Source organism: Pseudopipra pipra, chromosome 1, assembly GCF_036250125.1.
Source record: "Pseudopipra pipra isolate bDixPip1 chromosome 1, bDixPip1.hap1, whole genome shotgun sequence".
Lineage (NCBI taxonomy): Eukaryota > Metazoa > Chordata > Aves > Passeriformes > Pipridae > Pseudopipra > Pseudopipra pipra.
The window spans coordinates 44,303,256-44,326,276 of NC_087549.1; the positions used below are offsets into that span (position 1 = coordinate 44,303,256).

A 23,021-nucleotide genomic window follows, 5' to 3' on the forward strand; every position below is an offset into this window, starting at 1 on the left:
TTGTGAGTTGGAAGGCACCTCTGGAGATCATCCAGTCCAACCCCTCTGCCAAGGCAGGGTCACCTGGAGCAGGTGACACAGGGCCATGTCCGAGTGGATTTTGAATGTCTCCAGAGAGGGAGACTCCATGACCTCCCTGGGCAGCTGCTTCCAGTGCTCTGCTACCCTCAATGGAAAGAAGTTCTTCCTCATGTTGAGGTGAAATTCCTTGTGTTTTAGTTTATAGCTAACCATCCAGGGGGTTTATGGGTGTGGTTTTATTTGTGTGGGGTTGTTTTTTTTTTCTTTCGTTTTAGGGTTATTTTGGTGCTTTTTCATAACTGCTTTTTTTTTTTTTTTTTAATTTTGATCTCTTTTTTTGGCGCTTTTTTTCGTTTCGGTTTTGTTTTGTTTTTGTTTTGGGGTGATTTCTTTGTTGTTCGTTTTGGAGGTTTTTTGGTTTGGGCTTTTGTGTTTTTTTTTTTTTTTTTTAATAAAACCGACAGAACTTTTTTTATGACGGGAAGTTCGGGAGTGCCAAACCAGCTTCCCGGCTCCAGGGATACCCCCGGAACATCCCAGGGCCCCTCGCCCGCCCCCCCACCTCGGACCGCACCAAGTCCCTGCGTGGGGGGGGGAGAGGGAGATCACACCCCCTCCAGCTCGGCCACCGTCGCCTCCCCCGGCTCGGCCCGGCCCCGCCCCTTCAGCCAATCACATGAGCGGGCGCGGGGGCCGCCGGGAGCGGGCGCTCCCCGAGGGGCTCGGCCGAGGCGCAACATGGCGGCGCTCGGCGGGCGCTGAGCGGGGCCGGGGCGGGACCCGCGCACAGGCAGCGCCGCGGGAAGCGGGGAGGGCAGCCGGAGAAACGAGCAGAAAGGTGGCGGGGCCGTCTCGGGCGGTCCCGGGCGGCGGCGATGGCCCAGTGCGTGCAGTCGGTGCAGGAGTTCATCCAGGACTCGTTCGTGCCCTTGGTGGCCGCGCTGTGCAGCGAGGAGGCAGAGCGGCTCACCCGCAGGAACAACCTCAGCTTCGCCGAGCTGGTGAGGCCCTTCTGTCGCCTCACCTCGGAAGGTCGGTGCCGGGAGCGGAGCGGGTTGTTTACACGGGGCGGGGGAGGCGGCGCCTCTCCCTTCCTCCCTTCCGCCCGCGGCCTCCGGGGGGTCCCGCCGGGGCTGTCCCCGCCGGGGCGAGATCCCCCTTCCCCGGGGAGTGAGACACCCCTTCCCCGGGGGGAGACACCCCTTCCCGGGGCCCCTGGCGGCGGCCGGCCGGCCGGGTGTCACCTGGAGCTGGGACAGGCTTTGCGTTTGCCGGGGTTGCCGCAGGTGACAGCTCTTAAGACCGCTTAGTTTCATTCGGTCTGCGGAACCCGGGAAGTTGAGCTTCTCCTAAAGATATCAGACGGCGGAAGAGGAAGGTGTCTGTAAATCCAGCTCTTCCAGACGAATTTTTGTCTTTTATTGAAACCACTTTGCTGTTACCTGGCTGGTGCTTGTACACGACTCTTACTATGGATCTTACTGGGTTTCACACTTCTGATACCTAGTTGTTGAAAGTGTGGTCAGTCGTTCAGAAACGTTGTCATTTCAGTCTTTCTCTCACCTGTAGGTTTATCCTATATACTTTTTTTCGGGTGACGTTTCTCTGAGTAAGACCTGTGCAAAGAGAAGGTGGGAGTTGAGCTGGTCATGTGGCAACCTTGAAATGACCACGTGAAGTCTGGCAGAACTGGAAATTGACCACTGGAGGGAAACCGTAGTGTGCTTTAATGCTTTAACTTCCTATCTGGAATTGTTTGTTTTATTTTTTTTAATTTAACTTACCTATGTGTTTCAAGCTGTTGCTCATCAAAGTAGTATGCAGGACAGCAATTTGAATAGAGCTCTTTGTCAGGATAGTAATGCAGTGACATTTGTCAGATTTGGTATCTCAGACTTCAGCCTCTGCATGTCATGTGCTGAAGAAACAATGCAAGAAAATGGAACTTGTGTCGTCTCTTGAGTTAGATTTTTGCATTTCTCTTTAAAAAAAATGACATCAACTTAAAAGCTACTCTGTGTTAAAAATCTGTTAATTCTGTGGTAAGTCTTAGTAACCTATTAAGATTTGTTTATAAATGTTTTTCATTTTTTTAGCAACACTCATGAGCTATGTGAGAATGCAGCAGAGATAAAAATAATAAATGCAGACGCTTGCATCCTTAGAGTTCTCAAGTTAATTATCTCTTTAGATTCTTTGGTGAAAGGCTCTCAAAATGCATCTAGCAAACCAAACCAGGCAGACTATTGAAAATGAAGCATTCACTTTGAAAAACACTTAATTCTTGTGTTGCTTAGTTGCAGCTGTTTTTGTTCCAATTGTTTTGACAGTTAAGGAGCTGGAAAACCTCAGTCATCCTCAGTTTACCTGGGTAAAGCTTGGGACAGAGGGTTTTGTTGCTGCACTACTTCGTGTATTCGAATTGAACAGGCCACAGGCCTGACTCCAGTTCTTCTTCTTTGTGACTTCCTCTTCTGGCTTCATGATAAATATATTACTGCATGCTGTCTGTAACTTCTTGTGGTGGAAGCCAGCATGCATGAGGGTAAGGAAAGCCGTAGTAGGTATTTTCTTCAGGCAGAAGAGTAGTTTGGTGGAATAAAATTTCTAATGAGTTTGTGCAATGGTAAGTGATTTCTCAAGCTCCAGAATTGGTGGAAGTCTATGACAGGGGAACATGCATGTTGGAATCTGCACAAACATTGTTGCATAGTGACACTGTTAACTGTACCAAGTGCACAACACTGAAAACATAGGATAAGTTTTTAAATTTCTCTACTTTAATAGGTTTGACCAAAATTAGTGGTAAAATTTTTCCACGGTGCTTTTCATGTCAAATTCAGAGGAAGAGAGGCATGATTAATGATCTACTCATGGTTCAGCAGAATGTGTGTACATGCCATGCCTCCACAACTGTGTGTTTCACTGCATATGATTGTTATTATCATCATCATGTATGATTGTGATATTATTTTGATAACTATTCTGTGAGGAGTGGTAGCCATAAACTAAAACACAAGAAGTTCCACCTCAGCATGAGGAAGAACTTCTTTACATTGAGGGTGGCAGAGCACTGGAAGCGGCTGCCCAGGGAGGTCATGGAGTCTCCCTCTCTGGAGGCATTCAAAACCTATCTGGATGTGTTCCTGTATCACCTGCTCCAGGTGACCCTGCCTTGGCAGGGGGGTGGGACAGGATGATCTCCAGGGTTCCCTTCCAACCCTAACTATTCTGTGATTCTGTTTTGGCATCTTAATTTGTAAGCATTTTTGTGTTTTCCTAAGGGAGTGTGAAATGCTGTCCTTTTTAAAGTAATACTCTCATCTTTACTTAGTAGCTATTTCATTGAATTTGTAACATAAAATTGGGTTTATTAGCATTTCTTCTCTTTTGGCATTAAGCTGTCCCTTGTATTTTGTGCAAAACTTTAAAGTACATGCATTGCTTCCTGAACTCTTCTATAATTTGATAAGCTCAGCCACGGGTTTGCTACTGCATTTTTAGAGTCCTGTCATAATAGATATTTTTGTCTGAAATTTAGGATTTACATGGTTTATGAACCTGTTGAAGGCTGCATGCTCATCAGGGTTCTTGCTTATGCAGTTATGAAATTAATCTCCTGATTTATGTACAGAACAGTTTTGATACACAGGAACTAAGCTGAGCTGTCTACTCTGCATATATCAGTCATCCTACATGTGTTAACAGAGATGGGAAGGCCAAAAATGCTTCTTTATTCTTCAAGTAGTGTAAAACCACACACTGCTTGGGGTTGCTCAATCCAAGGAGGCCAGATTATATCTAATTTCAAGTAGAACCCCACAAAGATACATAGTGTAGATCTAGGGGGCTGCCCTCTGCACTGATCATTGTTTAATCTACTCATCAACTTTGGCCTGTCAGTGACTTGCTAATGTTGATGTAACTGAAAATACCCTTGCAATATAGCAAATTGTGATGGTAGGAAATGCTGAGCACAGATTCAGAATGGTCTGTCCTATAATTTTTACCTTCTTGACTTCTATAGGTAAGTTGCTTTTTGTTATTGAAATGGTTAAGAAAGTGAGAGGAACAGCTTTACAGTTCTGGTGAGTTTTGACTTTAAAGGAAAGTGAAACCAAAACCCTCCCCAAACTTTCAATTTCTTTTGATAAAGGAAATAAAAGTATATTGAGGATTTTATACCTACATATTTTTTCTCAAAGTGGCAGTCTTTCTTAACTATTGCATTTGTTATAACAATTGATGCCTAATTTAATGAATATATATATTGTATAGGTAGGTTTTCTTTAGAATAGCATCCTGTTTTTAAGAGTCTTAAAAAATACTATATGAACTAATGCTGTCTTGGTGGGAGGGAGAATTACAGTGTACACTTCAACTAGCAAGTGATGAAGGAGATTTAATGGGTATGCTGTGTTTTTTTGAGCTTAGTTTGATGTTAGGAATTCCTTGTTTGTGAGTATTTTAGTCAGCATCTGGCGATTTTCAACTTCTGTTGAGAAAGATACTGTTCTAATATTATATGTGACTACTTGCACTTCTGGTAAAGTACTTTCTGAAAAGTTCTCCTAAACACTTGAAAGAAATGTATAACACTAGAAATTTTTTTTTATTGTGCATTAAGAAAAGTGCTTTATGGGGTTCCAGCTATGTCTGTTATTTCAGTCCTTAGCATTGCACAATGCCAGAAATGTCATCTGTGTATGGAAATGTGTTTGCTCTTCATTATTATGGCTGTTATATCTTAGGATAGGCACCAAGGATGAGTTGCAGTGTTACAGCTTCACTGGTGAAGGCAAACTAGTTTCATGGTTGTCTCTCCCACTTCCTTTACTTTTGATATTTTCAGTAATCATGTGGCAGAAGGGTCAATAATTTACCTATGTGATAAGATGAAAAACCCAACCCAAAACAACTCTTTCAGCTTTCTGTTAGAAATGCTGAACTGGACAAATTAAGTTTAGACAGCACAGTTGCCCTCCCCTGTGTTGATATGTAGCCTGAAACTTAGAGCTGAAAAAACCCACAAATTATTAGGTTTCTTGGGTAGTACCAATTTTCTAAACTGCTTTACTGTGTTTTCCTATGAGTTTCAGTGCTGAGTAAAGGTTGGGAGTGCATATGTGATTGAGGAGGGTAGAACTATGCTAGTTAAGATTTCAACTGCGCTAGAAATCTGCTTTAATACTTACGATGGATTGTAAACACATGTTGTGTGATTTGGCTTGGGCTGCTTAGTTTTTACTTTTGAAAATGCCTGTGGAAATGGTGTGATATGCTCTCCAGGCTGGAGGGGATTGAAGACTCAGTTTCAGACTTTCATGGTATGAATTGTATGATCAGTTGAAAGATGAGAAGAATGAGAATTTTCCCTTTATGTGCACTGCCTTTTATATACTGTACAGGGATTTGTGAAAATAAAATACAGAAGAGTTAGTTGAGGGCTGTACTGTGGGGCATGTGGCTTAGGCAGCCATAGTCAGTGTGTCCTGCCTGAACTTACAAAACTGGCTTGATTGGTGGTGGTTGTGGTTTGAAATAGGGGAAAATTACATGAAAAATCAGAGCAGGCCCAGAATTGTAATGAGTGTTGAAAATGTCATGAATACTTTTTTAAAAACAGATGGCTTGAAGGAGCAAGTTTCACAAAGAATCTAAAAAGGAAGTTGTAGTATTAAAAATCATAGAGTGGTTTAAAGGAACCTTAAAGAACATCTAGTTCCAAACCCCCTGCAATGGGCCAACCCCTCTGCCACAGACAGAGACTCTAGACCAGATTACTCAAAGCCCTGCCCAGCCTGGCCTTGAACACTTCAGGGATGTGGCTTTGACAGCTTCTCTGGGCAACCTGTTCCAGTGCCTCACCACCCTCAGAGTAAAGAATTTCTTCCCAATATCTGATCTAAACCAACCCTCTTGCAGTTTTAAGCTATTCCCCCTTGTCTTGTCACTAAATGCCTGCTTACCTTTCCAGCTGTCTTGCCAGTCGCATTTAGGAACTGTAAAGCTTCTATGAGGTCTCCCTGGAGCCTCTTCTTCTCCAGGAGGAACAATCCCAACTCTCTTAGCCTGTCTTCATAGGATATGTTCATTTTGGATGAAAGACTGTATGGTATCCCTGTCAGGTTTCTTAAATGCTATTTATTGTGTACTGGGGTTTTCTTGGAAACTGGTGATTCCTCAAAACGTGAGATGTGTGAAATCCATATGTGGTTCCTATAAGCTTTCTGTGAAAGTTCAGTATGTTCCACATAGAAGGGCGTGCAGCAGTGTAGGGTGTGCACTTTGAGTGCTTTGTTAGTTGTAGTGGATATTCTTACAAGCTAAAATCCTATGCTATGTTTTAATCAGTTTGCCTAGAGAAGCCTAATGTTGAACATGAACTAATTTGCTGTTACTACCTTCCCCCACTTCATTTTTGATAGTCATGTATTATGGATTGATCTAAAATTGGTGATGGAGAAGTTTAGGGAAGTAATCTTTAAGGGAAAACTGTGTTGTAAAAAGACTGATGAATGACAACTATTTTACCTGTCTGTTATGTTATACTTCTCAACAAAGCGTTTTCTTTTTCTTTTTTAGTTCACATGAGAGATCCTAATAATCAGCTTCACATAATTAAAAATTTGAAGATTGCTGTCAACAACATCGTTACTCACCCACCTCAGCCTGGTGCCATTCGGAAACTTCTGAATGATGTTGTGTCTGTCAGTCAGCCTGCTGAAGGACTGGTAGCTAATGTGATCACAGCTGGAGATTATGATCTCAACATTAGTGGTATGTAATGATATTGTATTTTTCGTAACTTGAACTGGAATTTGCTGTAAGGTTTCTAACCTTGATTTCAGCTTCACGACATGTATTGAAATTACTCAGAGATGCTCAGGTTTGAGTCATTGTTCTTACGGTAACTTCAGATTTATCAAATAGTTTTGGGATTATATGATGCTAAAAGAGTGGTTGAACTTAGTTAATAACTTTAGTATTTCCTAGTGTTCTAATTCTCCTGAACTTGTGTTAAATCATTATTTTCAAGTAGAAATTAGTCATGCTTTGGTTGTCTTATTTTCTTGTTACAAAATGGATTGTAACAAGACTTGTTACACTTGGCTGAATAAATATCAGCACTTATTTATAATGTTGGTACTAATTTACATCTTTATGACTTCTTCTATTTTTGTTTTTACTTATTACATGGAGTTCAAAAAGTTATCATAAAAAAATTTCGAGGAAAGGTGTATGATTCCTTGTCTTGCTTTTTTTCTCCCCATGAAACTCAGTGCTTCATATTTCACTGTCAAAATGACTAGAATATTCTAAAAATGTTTTTTTCAGATCTCCAAGTGATGAGGTATTGTGAATAATACTAAATGAGACCTGATCTTGGGAGCTGAGAAGATTAAACTCCTCCCAATTAAGACCCTAATCCGTTAAAGCCTTTGAGTACAGACTTAGTTCAAAGCATGTATGCATTGCCCTATTTAAACATCCATAATTTATTGTATTGAAAGTTCAGTCTGCAGTGAAGAATTTGTCTCTGCTATAGCAAGAGACTGATAACAACCTCATGAGGATTAGTAAGTGATGTTGTTGTAGTACATTGATGTATGAGGTTTTTTTTTCTTTCTACTGAGGATGGAAAAATGGCACACTTGTTTCAGTTTCTGTGCCCTTGTTTATCTGTGAAATGGTGAATTGACCTCTTTTGTGAAGTTTTTTTGATGAAAAGTTTGCTTCAGTTCTAGAGATTTGAAGACCCAAAGAAAGCAGAATGATTTCAGTGAACAGACTTTTCCATAAGATTTCTAATGATCTCAGTTTAGAAGTGAGATACTGGAAAAAGGAGAAAAAAATAGTGGCTATATTAAGCTATGCTTTGTAGTTTATTTTTCATGTTTGCTCCTGGAGAGTCAGGTGTACAAATGGTTATATTTGACTATCTTCTGTCTCAGTGATTAGGTTCTCATTTCCATTCAGACTGACTATATGCTTATTTGACAGCAGGAGAGGTGTATAAGATGTTTAAGATCATACAGAAGGACAAAATCACGTAACAGCTTTGTAGTATCCCATTTTAGGAGTTTAGCACAAAGCACTGGCAGCGTTCTTGGTGAAGAAACTTGTGTCCCATTACATTGCAGGAGAATGTGAGGAACTTGGCAACCCTTGCTTGCCAAGTAGGGTTCCGTTTCTGTTTAGAAAACTAAAAGTATTTACTAAGGACCTTTTTTTTTTTCCCAACTTTCTTAGAGCATTTTGTTGAAACCAATGGAAGCAGTCATTCCTGAAACCAAAACATAGTTATTTGGCATGAAATGTGAAATAGTCTAATCAGTTCTTTAATTTGTTCTTTTTTTTTTTTCCTTGGCAGTGGTGGGGTGATGTGTGTGCATTAGTTTTCTAGGATAGCAATATTAAGTATTTCCTTAATCTTTAAAATTATGATCAAGTGCAGTTTGCTTTGAAGAAAGACACAAATGTTTAAGAAGCTGAGGTGTATGAGTGTTTCTGGCACTGGGATCGTGATCCTGCTCTCTTCAGAAAAGTTCTGGAACTGCTGTGGTGTATTGATTTAATTGTTTGTAATCCTTCTTTGTTAGAATTGTTGTTTAATAGTCTCATAGTTCCATAATCTTGTACTGATAGACTTGGTTGAATGCTGAAAGGTTACTTATGTTCAGCCACCCCTGCTTCTCCCACGTACTTGTGCATGTAGAAAGTGAGGAAAAACGATTCCACTAAAGACTTAAAATATGTCAGAGAAGAAAACATTTTTTTCAGCTGTATCAGTTCCCTGGCTATGTTTTTTCAGGACTGCATGATGTTAATGCTGGCATGAAGCAATGCAGGAATATGATGGAGAGGAGGGAAAATGCTGGGGCAACCACTTTCAGCAGCTAATGTATTCAGTTACTTCTACGAGTACTACAGGCTGAGAAATCTCAGAAGTTAATGCCTTAGGTTTAGAGTATCTTCCAACTAGAAAAATAGAAATAATATCAAGATAAAACTTAAATCTTTGCTACATTATAGAATTTCCATTTTTCTTCAAGCCTCGAATTGGGGCTGAACTAGGAATTATGATTAATTTCCATGAAAGTACACTGTCAAATATTGAGGAGCCTGAAATACTCAAGATTAAGGTTAGCTGGAATCAAATGTCTTCAGTGCCCCTGATGGGCCTGCATGCTATCGATTTTTCTACTTCACGCTACCAGAGTGTAAAAGCCAATAGTGTGTTTGCACCTGACCCTTTTTAGTATAATAATATCATGTTTTTTCTGTCAGATCGCTCAGTTAAAGCTAGTGTTCCTTGGTACAGTAATTGGAAAGAGACACTGATGGAACTGAACACATCCACGTTTTATTCAGGTATTTTTTGTGGTTGGTGCCGATTTGCCAGATTGCCCTTTACTCCTTTTCCATGTGCCCCATCCACCTTTCCTTACCATCTGCTATAACTGTTTAGCACTTTTCTTGGCGTAGACGTGTGTTCCTCCATTTTTCCCCCTAAATGAAAAATTTCTGGTGATGGTTGTTTTAATTTTCTTTTAGTCACATTTCTACTCTTGTTAATCAAAATCATTTGGTCTTTCCTTGCAGTCGGTGACAGTGGTGGTGGGAAATTTACCTCATGCTGTAAAAGTACTGGATTGTTTGATCCCATGGAACTGTATACTGTTATTGTGCTGTATTTCAAATGTACTTTCTGCTTCTCTACAGAACTTCCTTCTCAGAGGAAAGTAACACTTTTTGAATTGGAACTCAAGTGCTGACTGTACTTAGAGCACATATGCCTCTGCTATACTGACATCCTTTCTGGAGTATGACTCTTAAAAAAAGCTTTCTAATACATTTTCACCTAATTTATAAGACTTATCTCTACCAAACCATTTGATTACTGGCCTCTCAGCTCACAGTGAGGCTGTTGTGGTCTATAAGAGCCAGATTTTTATGTTTTTCAGTATTAGATTTTAACAAAGTTTATGCTTTTGGTTAGTAATAGCTATCCTTTCAATAGTGTTTGTTCAGATGCTGCTAAGTGCCTAAAGAGTACAAAACTTCATGAAGTAGACTTCTCATTCTTTAGCTGTTATGTACAAACATTATACTTACCACTTTTTTTTCTTTACAACTTCTGAACACGTTAGCAAGTTTGCATAAACTTCAGTTCTACTTGTGTAGCATACTGGAAAATATATTACTGGAAAAATGCAAAACATAGATCTGGATACCTAAATGACACAGTGTTGGTATGCACTGCTGTAGTGTCTTATGAAATTTTTTTCAAATACTGCCTTTGTTTTGAATATGGTGTGTGTTTATTATTTTAAGTATCTACTATAAATTATTATAGCCCTGTAAATGTTTGAGTGAATCCTGTTAATGTATGTTGTGGTTGTGTAGAGGAAATCCACTTGCCTTTGAGGTCACTTCCAAAGTTCTTAATAGGCTTAAGGAGAAAGGGGGTGAGGGGGGAACCTCACAAAGCAAAGTTGTACTTCCCTATTTGTAACTGTTGTCAGATTTTTTTAAAGAGCTGTGATTCAGCAGCATAACAGAAGTGAAAATTTGAAAACAGCACTTGAAACTGCAGTGCAGTTGAAGATTCTGCCTTAAGTTGTTTAACGTTGTTTGCCATGAACCTGAGTTAGTTCAAGCCTTGTTATACTTGTGAAATATATGTATATGAATCACCTTCTCATGGTTTGTTTTTAATAACAAGCTGTGTTTTCCTTAATTTAAATAGCTGGCATATTTACATGTAGGATTAAGTAAAGCCAAGAGCTTTTTATACCCTAGGCGAGTGCTCAGAGAGCAGCTTCTAGAAAGGCTATAATCAAAAGCTAGAAGTTTGTCTCCTATTGGTCTTTTTTATGTGAGATGTGCTGACTGCTAGACTGAAGTTCAGTTATGAAGCATGACTGTCTGACTTCTGTGTGGATGCAGCTGATCTAAGATGGCTTGACAATGTAGGATTAAACAAAATTTATTAACTTAGTGCACTAGAAGATAATTCCAACATAAAAATGAACCTGCTTCCTAAAGTCAGTTTAAGAAATCAAGGTGGTAGTTTGTTTATTTTCTTTTTTCCCTGCGGAGGGTGCATGAGACGTTTACAAAACATTAGAAATTCTTGTGGGAGTTAAATAAGGCAATGTGGTTTTTTGGGGCCATATACAGAAAATAAATACCTTCAGGATTTCTTGTTAATGCTTTTTTCCTCCTGTACTAGTTACTGTTTTCTAGTTTGCTAGTTGCTATCACTCTAGGTTAGTTGACACTGGATTCCAGTTACTTCAGTGTGAAATTAGGTTACTGGAAGTGAATTGATTTTCCTCTCGGGTCCACCTAAGGGAAGGAGTTGGAGAATTGAAATGGCCTAAAAGAGGCTTGAAAGAAGAAATAATAATTCATTGCTTGACTGATAGTTGGAGTGGGAAGAAATGGACAAGGTTCATGTGTTTTTGGATATCCCACACATCCTTGGTTTCCCTTGGTTTGCTACTCTTAGGAAAATGAAATCCCTATTGTAAAAGGGCATTTGAACATGGCAGGTTAAAATTATGAGGCATTAATGGCACAACTCAGGTCCAAAGTTTTATCTTCTTGGGTCTTTGCTTTGCCAGCTGACAGCTGAGCTGTTTATTTTAGCAAAGCATAGGGAGGGGCCTGCTGTCAAGCCAAGTCGCAACACTTAACAAAGGCTTGAGACAAACAGGCAGGATAGAATTTTGGTAATCTTTAGCTCCTCAAAAATGTGGTCAATTCTTGCATCCCTAGATCAGCAAATTCAGTGACTGTTAGAGCAATTTTTTGTTTTCTTTCTTTCCTGTGTGTGTGTGTGTGTGTGTGTGTGTGTGTGTGTGTTTAAAGGGGTGGTAAAGAGTAGGTAGTTTAACAACTGAATAGAGGTGAGCCTACAGTGTTGAGGAATTCGGTACTTACCATGCTATTCAGTTTCACAGGATTTGATTTAAAGTGTTACTGTTTCTCCTACTTGTGTGTATTTTAGATGCTTTCTCCTTGGACTGTTCCCCCTTCTTTCCCCTGCCATGCAAACCTTGTCAAGAGTTTGCAAGCTTCACTTTTAGGTGTAGTCTTTCATATTTCCTTTTCATAAGTGAGTATGCAGAAGTTTCACTGAATAGTCTAATTTGTCCTGTTTTGTTGTGTATTGCAGCTACTACTCCTTGGTTTGAGTCTTACAGAGAGTGCTTTCTTCAGTCCATGCCTGCATCAGATCACGAATTCTTAAACCACTATGTTGCATGTATCCTTTGAGTGTTACCAGCTGCTCCAGTGGAGGCTGTTACAAGGTGTAATGTAGGAGACACTGAAGTTTTGCCGTAACTCTTTTGCAATTATGTTTTGAACCCTATATCTTTTTTCAATATGTCCAACTACACAAGCTAGTTTCGTAAGGGTGTCAGGTTTTTCTTTGTGGTTATTATTTGGCCAGAGGGTTTTTTATGCTGTTTGTATTGTTTGTTTGTTTGTTTTCCCCCTTCTCCACACACTTTTTTGTGTCAAAGTGAACTTAAAGCCAGTAACCTGTAAACTGAACTTTGTCACTCTAAAACATTTTCTGCTGTCACCGTTTAGGAATCTGTTGACTGTCTCTTATCTACAACAGAGGTTTGTGTATTTGGGATGCACCTGCTGCTTTTTATAGCTTTTTTTTAAAGCAGATGGAGAGGATGTTTTGGAAAATTGGTGAACTTTGAGCTATTTTGGAAAAGAAGTATAGAAAGATGCCTGAATGCTTTAATTTTTTTTTTTTTGACCAAAACTTAGGCCTGATTTGCTTTTCTACAGGGAAAATAAAAATACTCACTGTTTCATGGTGTAGCCATTGATCAGCTTTACAATAATTATAATGCTGCAGGCTTCATAATACCTACTCTGTTTACTGTACATTATCATTTTAGTATGGTAGAAGGGTATGGCCATTAGCTATTTGAGTAGAATTAACTTCACAAAATATTGATTCTGGCCTTTGACTTCTGAATTCCAGTAGCATTTAAAATACAACTTTGCTTTCTGGCTTCTCTGAATTAATGTCTTTTGATTTGGTGAATAGATGTAGCAGAGCAGGATGTTCCTTATTAATGATTGTGTAGTTGCAGTGAGGTAAAAATCTGAACACTTCTGCTTTTTACTCAGAATATGTTGCTGTGTTTATGAATAGCAGTCGTTGCTGTTGCTCAGGTAGTAACTTAAAGTCCCAGCTCTCTGTGGAAGTTGAAAGCTAAAGTCCAGTGGGGATGAATTTCAGTTACATGTTTCCTATATGAACATTTGGTCTCTATCTCAAATCTTAGATAAGCTGTTATGTATCGCCTTCAACTTGGATTCAGTGTCAGAATTGGAGCACATTCCTCTTGCATTGTGTTACAGCTGTTAGTTAACTGATTGTTTAAATGCTGGTTTTTACTGAGTCTGAGGCCAAATTCTAGTTGCATGTACTTCTGTGATAGTGTGTTTTACAGGTTTAAGTATTGTACTCATGTATTTTCTTTTATATCCCTTCCTGTTTTGTTATGATCAGTGGTTGTCCCTGTGTTCCCTTGGTATGTCCTTAATGATGAATTTAGGTATGCTCGTAGTTTCCTCTAGTGAACCAGAGCCTGTGGAGCAGTTTCTGAAGCTGTCTCAAGAGCAACATCGGATTCAGCATAGTAGTGAATACTCATATCCCAAGTGGTTTATACCAAACACACTCAAATACTACGTGTTACTGCATGATGTAAGCACAGGAGAAGAACAAAGGTGGGTCTTCTGCCTTCAGTGAATTTACAGATGAGCTCTTTGACTGAAATTTTTGTGTTGATAAATTCTGCTGAGATCAGACATACAGTAGGATGCCTTTACCAGTAATCTGTTATCAAGACAGATTTCCTTAAGTATTATTTTTAGGTCTACTTCTTGTGTTTACATTACATGAAAAGAATCAGCTTTTGAGGTAGATGCTTTCTTTGCTAGCTTGCTGAACTAATTCTCAAAATATTCTCAATTTTACTTTTGCATAAAGGACTGCTTTAAAAATGGGAAAATTTTTCTTTTAATTACTATGGATAATAGTCTAAAATAGCTTGTTGCAGTAAATGAAGTTAATTTGATTATCAACACAGAGTAAATGTTTTACTTTTTCAGAGCTGACTCCATTTATGAAGAGATGAAGCAGAGGTATGGAACTCAGGGTTGCTATTTGCTGAAAATAAATTCTCGAGTGTCTAATAGAGGAACAGATGAACAGATACCAGATCCTTGGAGTCAGTACCTTCAGAAAAATACTATCCAGAATCAGGTACTATAGTATTCTAAAACCAGTTTATTAAGTGCATATGAAAGCCCATTTTAGTTGTGTTAAAGTTTTACCTTAGTCTTATGTATGTGTTTCTACAGAATGGACTTCTGACATAGCTGTGACTTTTTGTGAGGGCATAAGATGAGTCCTCTCTAAGAACTATACTCTGTGCTGCTGTCAGTAGGACAGTTGACAGTAAGGAACACTGAAATACTAGACTGTCTGAAATAGACTGACAAGAGCCCTGAAATAAGACTTTGTGCTTTATACACTGACAAGAGGAAGTAACCTCAGAAATGTCCTATTCATAGTAACTCTACTTTCTACTTACTTACATCTTCTTCACTGTTTGCTTTTTATTTTCTGGGTCTTCTGTACTTTGTTAAATAGTGTGGGTGTGTTGCTTTGTGGGACTATGTGTGGTTTTTCTTTCAGTCCAATCTGGTCTGTCATCTGCTAAGATTGCAAGTGCTAGTGTGTTCTTGAGTTCAGTTTGCCATAAATGCCTGTATTTTTGGCTTTAGGACCAAAAATATTCCTTCTCAAGTTTGCTTTTGATTGAGCTGCAGTTATAACTACATCTGATTAAAGGGTTGGTTTGTGAAAGCATAGCTCTTCCCCAAATCTAGGTGGCACTGGAAAGTCAAAACATTTCATATTCTATAAGCTAAAAGAACCAGTAAGTCATGTTCCATCATAAGCTGATTAGATCTTTTTTCTGTCCCCTATCAACTGTGCAACATAGATTTTTAACATGGATTTTTTTTTTTTTTAATTAACATGTGAGAACTTGTTCAGGAACTGCTTTAGGGAGTATATTTTTGCTGCTGTAGGCATTGCTATGTAAGAGCTGGAGTTGCTTGCTTTGGCTGACAGGGATGCTAATTGAGCAAGTGAGAAGGTACTTGCTTAATTTGGTGAATATAACTTTCATCTTTAGGACAGTTTCTTAAAGCCTCAGAAACTACTTAGAGAAATTAATATATATGAACACACATGGTTTTGTAATAATTCAGTTAGCTGTTATTGAAGCTGACAAGTACTGTTTACTGACTTTTGTATGTAATCTAGTAGTTTTAAAATTCTACCTTTTTTCTCTTTTCTGGCAGGATTGCTATGAAGATTATACTGCTGTTTCAAGCAAGAATACTGATCACTTGATATCAGATGGCTTAGACAGTGAAATTAAAGGTATTTTTGTAACTTTATCAAAACATTGATGTTACAGAATTTACACAACTGTCTCACGTGTTAGATGGTAATCACTTACGTGATTTGTTAGGGAATTCAAAGGAATAGTTTTCTAAATGCTGTAAGTGTCCACCAAATAAAATGCTGTGGTACTGAGCTACTGGATAGATGGCAATTGGTAGATATATCCTTAATGAGGTGGCTAATGATGTATTGGGCTCATATTTTGTAAGATAAAGTATATTCTCTGCAAACTCTGGCAGCTAGTAAAAAGTAAGATAGGATTAAATGGTCAATTTTTATAATTATAAGTTTTGGTTTGTGTGCTCTGATATAACTTGAAACCTGAGCTTCTGGAGGGTTTTTTGTCTTTGTTTTTGGCATTAAGTCTGTAAATGTCAGAGTAGTGACTTAGTTTGTGAGTTGTTTGGAAGCACTTGCCTTGCAACTCAGCTTGTGGATGGGAGAGGACAGTAGATGAAATTGAGTGCAAATTTAACGCATGACCTTTTTCAAAGAAATTTTTAAGGTAGCTGTGTAGGATTCAGATGAGGAGCATCATGAAATAGGGAAGAAGTGAGGCACTCTGCATTGTCTGGCCTGCCTCCCAGATCCTTCATACCTGACTTGAGAGGCATGCTGAGACCTCTGTATGTAGGAGAACCTGCAGTTGCCTATAAAAGTATCTTTCTAGGGCCTGCAGCCCAGATGTCGTCTGTGAGCTGCTGACTGAACTTTGCATACCCAGCTTTATATTTCGTGAGTAAAATCCATTAAAGATTTGCTTTCACAGCTCAGCTTTGCTCAGTGTCAGATAGGACAAGTTGATTTTCCTATAGAGAAGAGAAATAATGAATGTGACAACTGTTTAAGTCTCAGAGTGAAGCGGTGTCTCAGCCTGGTTTGGGTAGCTAAATGCAATAATGGTGAGCAGCCCTTCTCACTGAACTGGGAGGACTTTGTAGGAGATTTTTTTATGTCATGATTGCTTGGAAAATGAGATTTTTTTTTTTTACCATAAAACGTAAGCAGAAGAAAGTGAATGGACCCAATGGCACTATTGTAGCAATTGCTGCATTTTCAACTTTTCTTGAATGTTTTAGTTTGATTTTAATGTTTTTTGTAGTTTTCCTTTAATGTTGATATTAGTCAGCGTACTTGAGGATTTTTTGCACTGTGGTTGAGAGCCAAAACCATACATACTTAGCCACGTTTTAGTTCTTGAGATTCCCTGAACTTTCTGAAGAATTTGAGGAGTGATGCAATACTTGGGTATTGCTCAGCATTGATCTGTAGTGCAGAATAATTGGTGAATAGCTTTCCTTAACAGAGTTCTGAGTAAGGAGGGCTTTGAAGGCGGTTAATAAAAATGACCTTTAAAACCCAAAATGTTTAAGTAACTTCATACTTATGGGGGTTTTGGTTTCAATCTTTCAATAGATGGCCTGTCAAATAACTTTAAGAGTCACCCCCTTCAACTGGATCATCCCAGTGGCAGTTTGGATAGCGCGGATTACACGAAGGCTGCTGCATCGTTGCAGGACTCGAAGAAGTCAAATTCTGGAACGCCTCATGGTGCTTGTTTAACACTCACAGATCACGACCGAATTAGGCAGTTCATACAGGAATTCACGTTCCGGGGACTTCTGCCACACATAGAGAAGACAATTCGGCAACTAAATGATCAGGTCAGTTTGCCCTTAAAAACACTTGGTGCCATAATAAGGAAAAACGGTTGGGCATAACTCCAAGTATCCAAAAATCTGTTTGGACAGTATTACTTCCTTTGGTGTCTAATGATTCAGTGGTCTGTCTGAAAACTAAGAAAATTTAAGAGAAATAGCTGAAGTTATAATTTTTGCTTAATTTGTCTTTTTAAAAAAAACAAAACTAGTTTGTATCAACAGCTTCAGTGCAAGGTGGCTTCTTGGTAAAAGCCTGTCTGAACTGTTATCAGGGAAATCTGTCCTTGCCCCTAAAATCTTTATATTCTATGCTTTTGAAGGATTCTGGCACAGGGAACAAAATGGACTTTTTGTGTTTTAGCATCAGAATACACAACTAAATTTAAGAAATGTATTTTATCAATAATCATCTGCAAAGAAAGCTGCATAATTTCAGTTGCTATTGACAGAGGAGAAATGCATGGACACCCTGAATCATGCAACTGTGTTGATCTCAGCATTTTTTGCAGCTGAATATACTGCCCTCAAACTTGGACTTTTTGGAAGTGCAGTATTTAATATCATGCCCCTGTTTAATCAAGCACATGCAATAAAGTTATTTTGATCACAGTGAAGTCCTTTGTTTTACAAGTGTTTCACTTTCATATACTCTTAAATAGCTGCAGAGATGGATTGACTTACCTTAGTATAATCAAATTACTGTATTTAGCATTAACACTTGGACCCAAATATCAGTCTGTTATCTGAGCAGTGTATTTTGATTGAATTGTCTATTCAAGTTATAGTTTAAAGTATGAGGGATTTTGATACTAAGTATCGTGTCCAGTAAGGAACATTCACTCTCTGAATTGACTTTTGGGAGTTTGTGTATGCAGACCATGTTTACACTTGAAAAGTTTTACGAAGAAGCATTTAAAAAAGTGCAAAAGTAAAGTGTAGCAAACAGCCTTGCCCTTAGGAATGCAGTGATAGATTCCTAATCATGCTAAGAAGAGTGAGTTGTTACAATTTTTAAAATTATTTTTCAAAAGATATATAGTTTGCCTGAGATCTTGGGAATGGTAATTTCCTTTGGAAATTTCCTTGTTAGTGGAAATTACCTAAAAGTAAAAACGTTGTGTAACCTTGCTCTTGCACGTATGACTTGTACCCTTGACACTTGAAATTGATGTTCACAATGTGGTAATGCTTCTTGTGGACGGTGATGGGGAGAAGATTCTCTCTTAATATGCATTTAGTCTAGATTTTAGGTTGGACTAACACTCAAAATTAGATATTCCGTTAGATTTCAAATAGATACATTGAATGTTTCAGTTCTTAAGATGATGTCTGCAGTTTACAGCAAGTATAATGAACCTCAGCTGTCTGAAATAAATATATGAATTGCAACTTCCATCTCGGTGTCAGTGATTAATTGTATAGGAGCGTGCTCCTAGTGATTTTACTATTTTTATTTAGTTCTGTTTTATTAGAAACAATTTAGGAAGCTTGGTTTTTTTGTATTAGCTTAACTTACTTAATTACATCTTGCAACGTAGTGCTCTAATTCAGTGTCTTTTTGCAGTTAATATCTAGGAAAGGCTTGAGTAGATCACTGTTTTCTGCTACTAAAAAATGGTTTAGCGGCAGCAAGGTTCCAGAGAAAAGTATAAACGAACTGAAGAACACTTCTGGTCTGCTGTGAGTATCCTGAGTCCTTATTTTTAGATCTATAGTGGAAATGGATCTTTCTTCTGGGGGGAAGGGAAAACCTGTGTTTATTTGATGGTGTTTTGCAAAGTGAACTAAATCAGCAATATGGGAAAGACTTTAATTGGAGAAATGAAAAGTTTTTTGTGCAGTTTTTTGCCTTAAAGCATAGTTTTTTAGTGGATTTATTTCTTTTAAGAGAAATGGGGAGAAATAACAGGTTGTAGCCAGGTGAGCAAGTTTTTTCCTTCTCATACTACTCTGCTAAGCTCAATTAGTTAATCTTAGTGAGCAATTTCAGTGATAGTTGCATACTTCATTCAGTATGTTTTACTTCTTGGCTAAGAGGAGTGCTTGCTTTGCTTGTGGATCTTGTGGAACAGTGGATCTTGTTAATCGGGAAGTAGGGTGTAAAACCAAAGTACATGTAGCAGAAAGGAAGCAGCTTTGCTTTTCTTAGCTGTTTTTTGGGTAAGGCTGAAGCAATGCGGTTTTTATTCCTACTTTGTGAATAGATATTAAGATGAGAGAGGGTTGCTTTATAGAGCATGTCTTGCTCCTTTGATTGAAATGAGGACTTTGAATTTAAATATTTGTATTTATAGATATCCACCAGAAGCACCAGAGCTTCAGATCCGGAAAATGGCAGACTTGTGCTTTTTGGTGCAACACTATGAACTTGCATATAGCTGTTACCATACAGCAAAGAAAGACTTCTTGAATGATCAGGCAATGCTTTATGCAGCTGGAGCACTGGTTGGTATTTCACATAACATAAACATTCTGTGAACCTTTTCTAATAATTTCTAATATTTGTCTGAAGGTAACAAAATGTAATCTCTCCCCTCTCCCTCCAAATTTATAAGGATCTTCCCAAATTTACTGCGTATATTTAGCAAATTCTAAAGTGTTTTAAAATCTTATTTTCTGCTGTTACGTGAAGGGAATAAAGTTGTGAATAAAAACTGAAGTTAATTCTTAAAATGTGAAATATGGAAAGGAGGAAACCTGGAACGCAACCTCCAGAAAAATGAATCTTTAAACTGTTAACTCAAAACCAGATGTAATATAGTTTTATAGAATCTCTTTTAGACTTTGGCCAAATAGTTATTTGCCATAAAGTCAAAGACTAGGTCACTATGAATATGGTATTGTACCTATTTTAGGGGGACTTAAAACTTGAGGGGTGTTGTTTGAGTGTGTCACTACTGAATTTCACTGTAAACACATTTTATTTCCTCCTGAGATTAAAGAAATTGAATTGATAAAATAATTTTCAACAAGATAAATGTGACTACTGGGAAAAAATAAGAAGCTCATTTTAACAGTTTTCAGAAGCTATGTTTTGTAGACCTTTAGTCTGGTTAACTTGATAAAATTTGAAACTGTACTTCGTAGAGCTATGGAAGCATTCTTGTGCACTGTCCCATCTTGATGTAATACTTTTACATAATTGTATGTTTTTATACTACACAGTTGCTTTGCATTTGAATAATCCAAAAAGTTATTTTAACTTCCTGATGAATTTTTTGCAACCTACTAGTCTTAGTCCTTGCTTTCTGTAGAAGAACTTTGCTATCATATCTTCACCCCATGAAGAAAGAAGTAAAATTTCAGAGTGCATGTTTACTAGAGCTTCCTTGGAAGCTGATAATGTGATTTCATTTAAGCAAAAGTTGGAAAACAGTACTCATCTTAAATGCACAGCAGTGCTACTTTATCAGAAAGATTGTTCCTGCAATAGGAAATTATCTTTTGGATTTGTAAAGCAGTACTGACTCAATGCTTCTGCATAATTTTGGGGGTACTGTCAACTGCAGACACTTCTGTATGTAACTCCTGCTACTGTCTGGCTAATTACAAGGAGAGCCATAAAGAGACTATTGTATTAAACCTTTCATCAGGTACAGTGTGTTGAATACACTTCTGTGTGCCAGTAGTTGATTAGATGATCTCGAACTAGTAGCTGTTGAAACGTGTTCTTTTGATGTTTACAATTTGTTGAAAAAACTGCAGTGACAGTATTGAATTACTCTTGTAGGAAATGGCAGCAGTATCAGCTTTTCTTCAGCCGGGGGCTCCTAGGCCGTATCCTGCTCATTATATGGAAACAGCAATTCAGACCTATCGAGATATCTGCAAGTATGTGGGTAACTTTTGTACTGATCCAATGAAAGTTGAAAGACCTGGTGGCTTAACTTTCTTCCCCTGCACAGTCATAGTGCCAGATGACATCACAGAATGATGGTAACTTTTCAAAGTGTACGGTATGTTAGGTAATATAGGATGACATGAAAGGAGATCTGTGCTGTTCTTGACAGAGGGCTTTATTAAACTTATATATTGAATTCACATGGTAGACTTTGGTAGTGGGGTGGCTGCAGGGAAGGTTTCTGTGAAAAAACAACTGAAGCTGCCCTTGTGTCAGTCACTTTTCACTCAGGTCCAAAAGAGCTGCCCAAAGCTGAACCTGTTGGCAATGCTGGTGTTACCTCTGAAATAATATATTTAGGAAAGGGTAAAAATAGCTGTGCAGCAGCTGTGAGAAAGGAGTGAGAAGATGAGAGAAACAGTCCTGCAGAAATCAAGGGGGCTTGAGAGGAAGATGGTGCTTCCCTGCAGTCTGTGGTGAAGACCATGATGAAGCAGATTTTCCACCTGCAGCCCATGGAGGTCCCAGTACCAGAGCAGGTGTATGAACCCTGAAGGTGGCTGTAGTCTGTACAGAGCCTATGCCACAGCAGATTTCTGGCAGGAACTGTGGCCTATGGGGAAACAACAGTGGAACAGTCAGTCCTGAAGGACTGTACACTGCAGAAAGGATTCATGCTGGAGCAATTCTTGAACTTTATCTGTGAGAGGGACCCTACTCAGTAGCAGGGGAAGAAGATGTGGAGGAAGAAGCAGCAGGGGAGAAATGTTATGAAGTGACCATAACTTCTTTTCTCTGTCCCTCTGCCTTGCTTGGGGGAGGAGGATGTAGAAGAGCTGGGAGCGAAGATGAGCCTGGAAAAGGAGTTGTCAGGGAAAAGTGTTTTAGTTCTCTTTTTATTTATCAATATCCTATTCTGTTATTGACAGTAAATAACTTAATCTTCCTCCAAACCAAGTCTGGTTTGCCTATGACAGGGGCAGAGAGATCACTCACCAGTTACAATCTCAGCACATGAGGTTTTTAACCTAATCTCCTCCTTTTTTGCTGAGCTGGGGGTGTGATAGAAAAGCTTGGTGGGCACCTGGTACCTGCCAAAGTCAACCCAGTACAACGTGGCTCTAGCTGTTGGACTTCTTGTTTATCAGATCACTTTAGTTGGTATTTTTATAAACAGATTACTGTCCTCGAAAATGCTCTCTAGCTTTGAGTTTCAGAAAGTTCCTTTTATGGTAGGATATGGCACTTATTGTGTCAATCTATATGTGGTTGTTTTGCAGGGAATGAACTTTCAGATATTTTACTGAAAGAAGGATGGGCAACAGAACCTCAATCTGTCTATGGAGAAAATTAGTAACATTTGAAGTGAAAAGTTTTCTATGGTTTATTTTGATAAATATTAATACATGTATGTTTTTACTTTAGGAACATGGTTCTGGCTGAACGCTGTGTACTGCTTAGTGCTGAAATCTTAAAAAGTCAAAGCAAATATTCAGAGGCAGCTGCTCTTCTGATTCGTTTAACCAGTGAGGTAAAACTTGGTAGATTTTTGCACTCCTGCCCTCTCCCTATTTGTTTTCTTACCCAAGCACTTCTAGGTTACGTTCTGATTCTTGTCCTACAATATTTTCTAGACAAAGGTAGCAAATGAGCAGGTATAGAGCATGAAGTGAAGAAAACTGTTTACACTGTAAGTGAAGGAACTAGTACAGTTATTCTTTTTCTTTCTAGTCAAATAACTTGTTTGACTTCTTTAACCATGCTAAATGTGTTATCTTTGGATTTGTAACTAATTTTCTTTGACATCTGCTTAGCTCTTGGATAGTGTACTTCCAGTTTAAGAACTCGTGTGTTAAAAGTATTAGCATGACTTGCTAGAGCCATAATGGATACTCTTCTATATATAATCAAAAGTTCTTTATAGTTTAAGTAAGGCATAGCTCAGCTGTTTTGAACCATTCGGATCTTA

At 38.6% G+C, this 23,021-nt stretch overlaps 1 protein-coding gene across 5 annotated transcripts in view; it reads left to right on the forward strand.

Annotated features, from left to right (window-relative positions):
• The first annotated feature begins 721 nt into the window (after window positions 1-721).
• TRAPPC8 (trafficking protein particle complex subunit 8) overlaps window positions 722-23,021 on the forward strand; it is a 52,009-nt gene continuing 29,709 nt past the window's right edge. Inside the window, exons 1-12 of one of the 5 annotated variants that reach the window (XM_064654327.1) lie at window positions 722-1,053; window positions 6,607-6,801; window positions 9,313-9,396; window positions 12,209-12,298; window positions 13,623-13,797; window positions 14,182-14,335; window positions 15,445-15,526; window positions 16,967-17,214; window positions 18,776-18,891; window positions 19,506-19,656; window positions 20,942-21,042; window positions 22,478-22,583. In XM_064654327.1, coding sequence (XP_064510397.1) covers window positions 897-1,053; window positions 6,607-6,801; window positions 9,313-9,396; window positions 12,209-12,298; window positions 13,623-13,797; window positions 14,182-14,335; window positions 15,445-15,526; window positions 16,967-17,214; window positions 18,776-18,891; window positions 19,506-19,656; window positions 20,942-21,042; window positions 22,478-22,583 — 1,659 coding nt within the window. In that variant the 5' untranslated portion in view covers window positions 722-896. The remainder of the gene's footprint in view (window positions 1,054-6,606; window positions 6,802-9,312; window positions 9,397-12,208; window positions 12,299-13,622; window positions 13,798-14,181; window positions 14,336-15,444; window positions 15,527-16,966; window positions 17,215-18,775; window positions 18,892-19,505; window positions 19,657-20,941; window positions 21,043-22,477; window positions 22,584-23,021) is intronic. The other 4 variants (XM_064654301.1, XM_064654310.1, XM_064654319.1 and 1 more) reach the window with 4 other exon arrangements.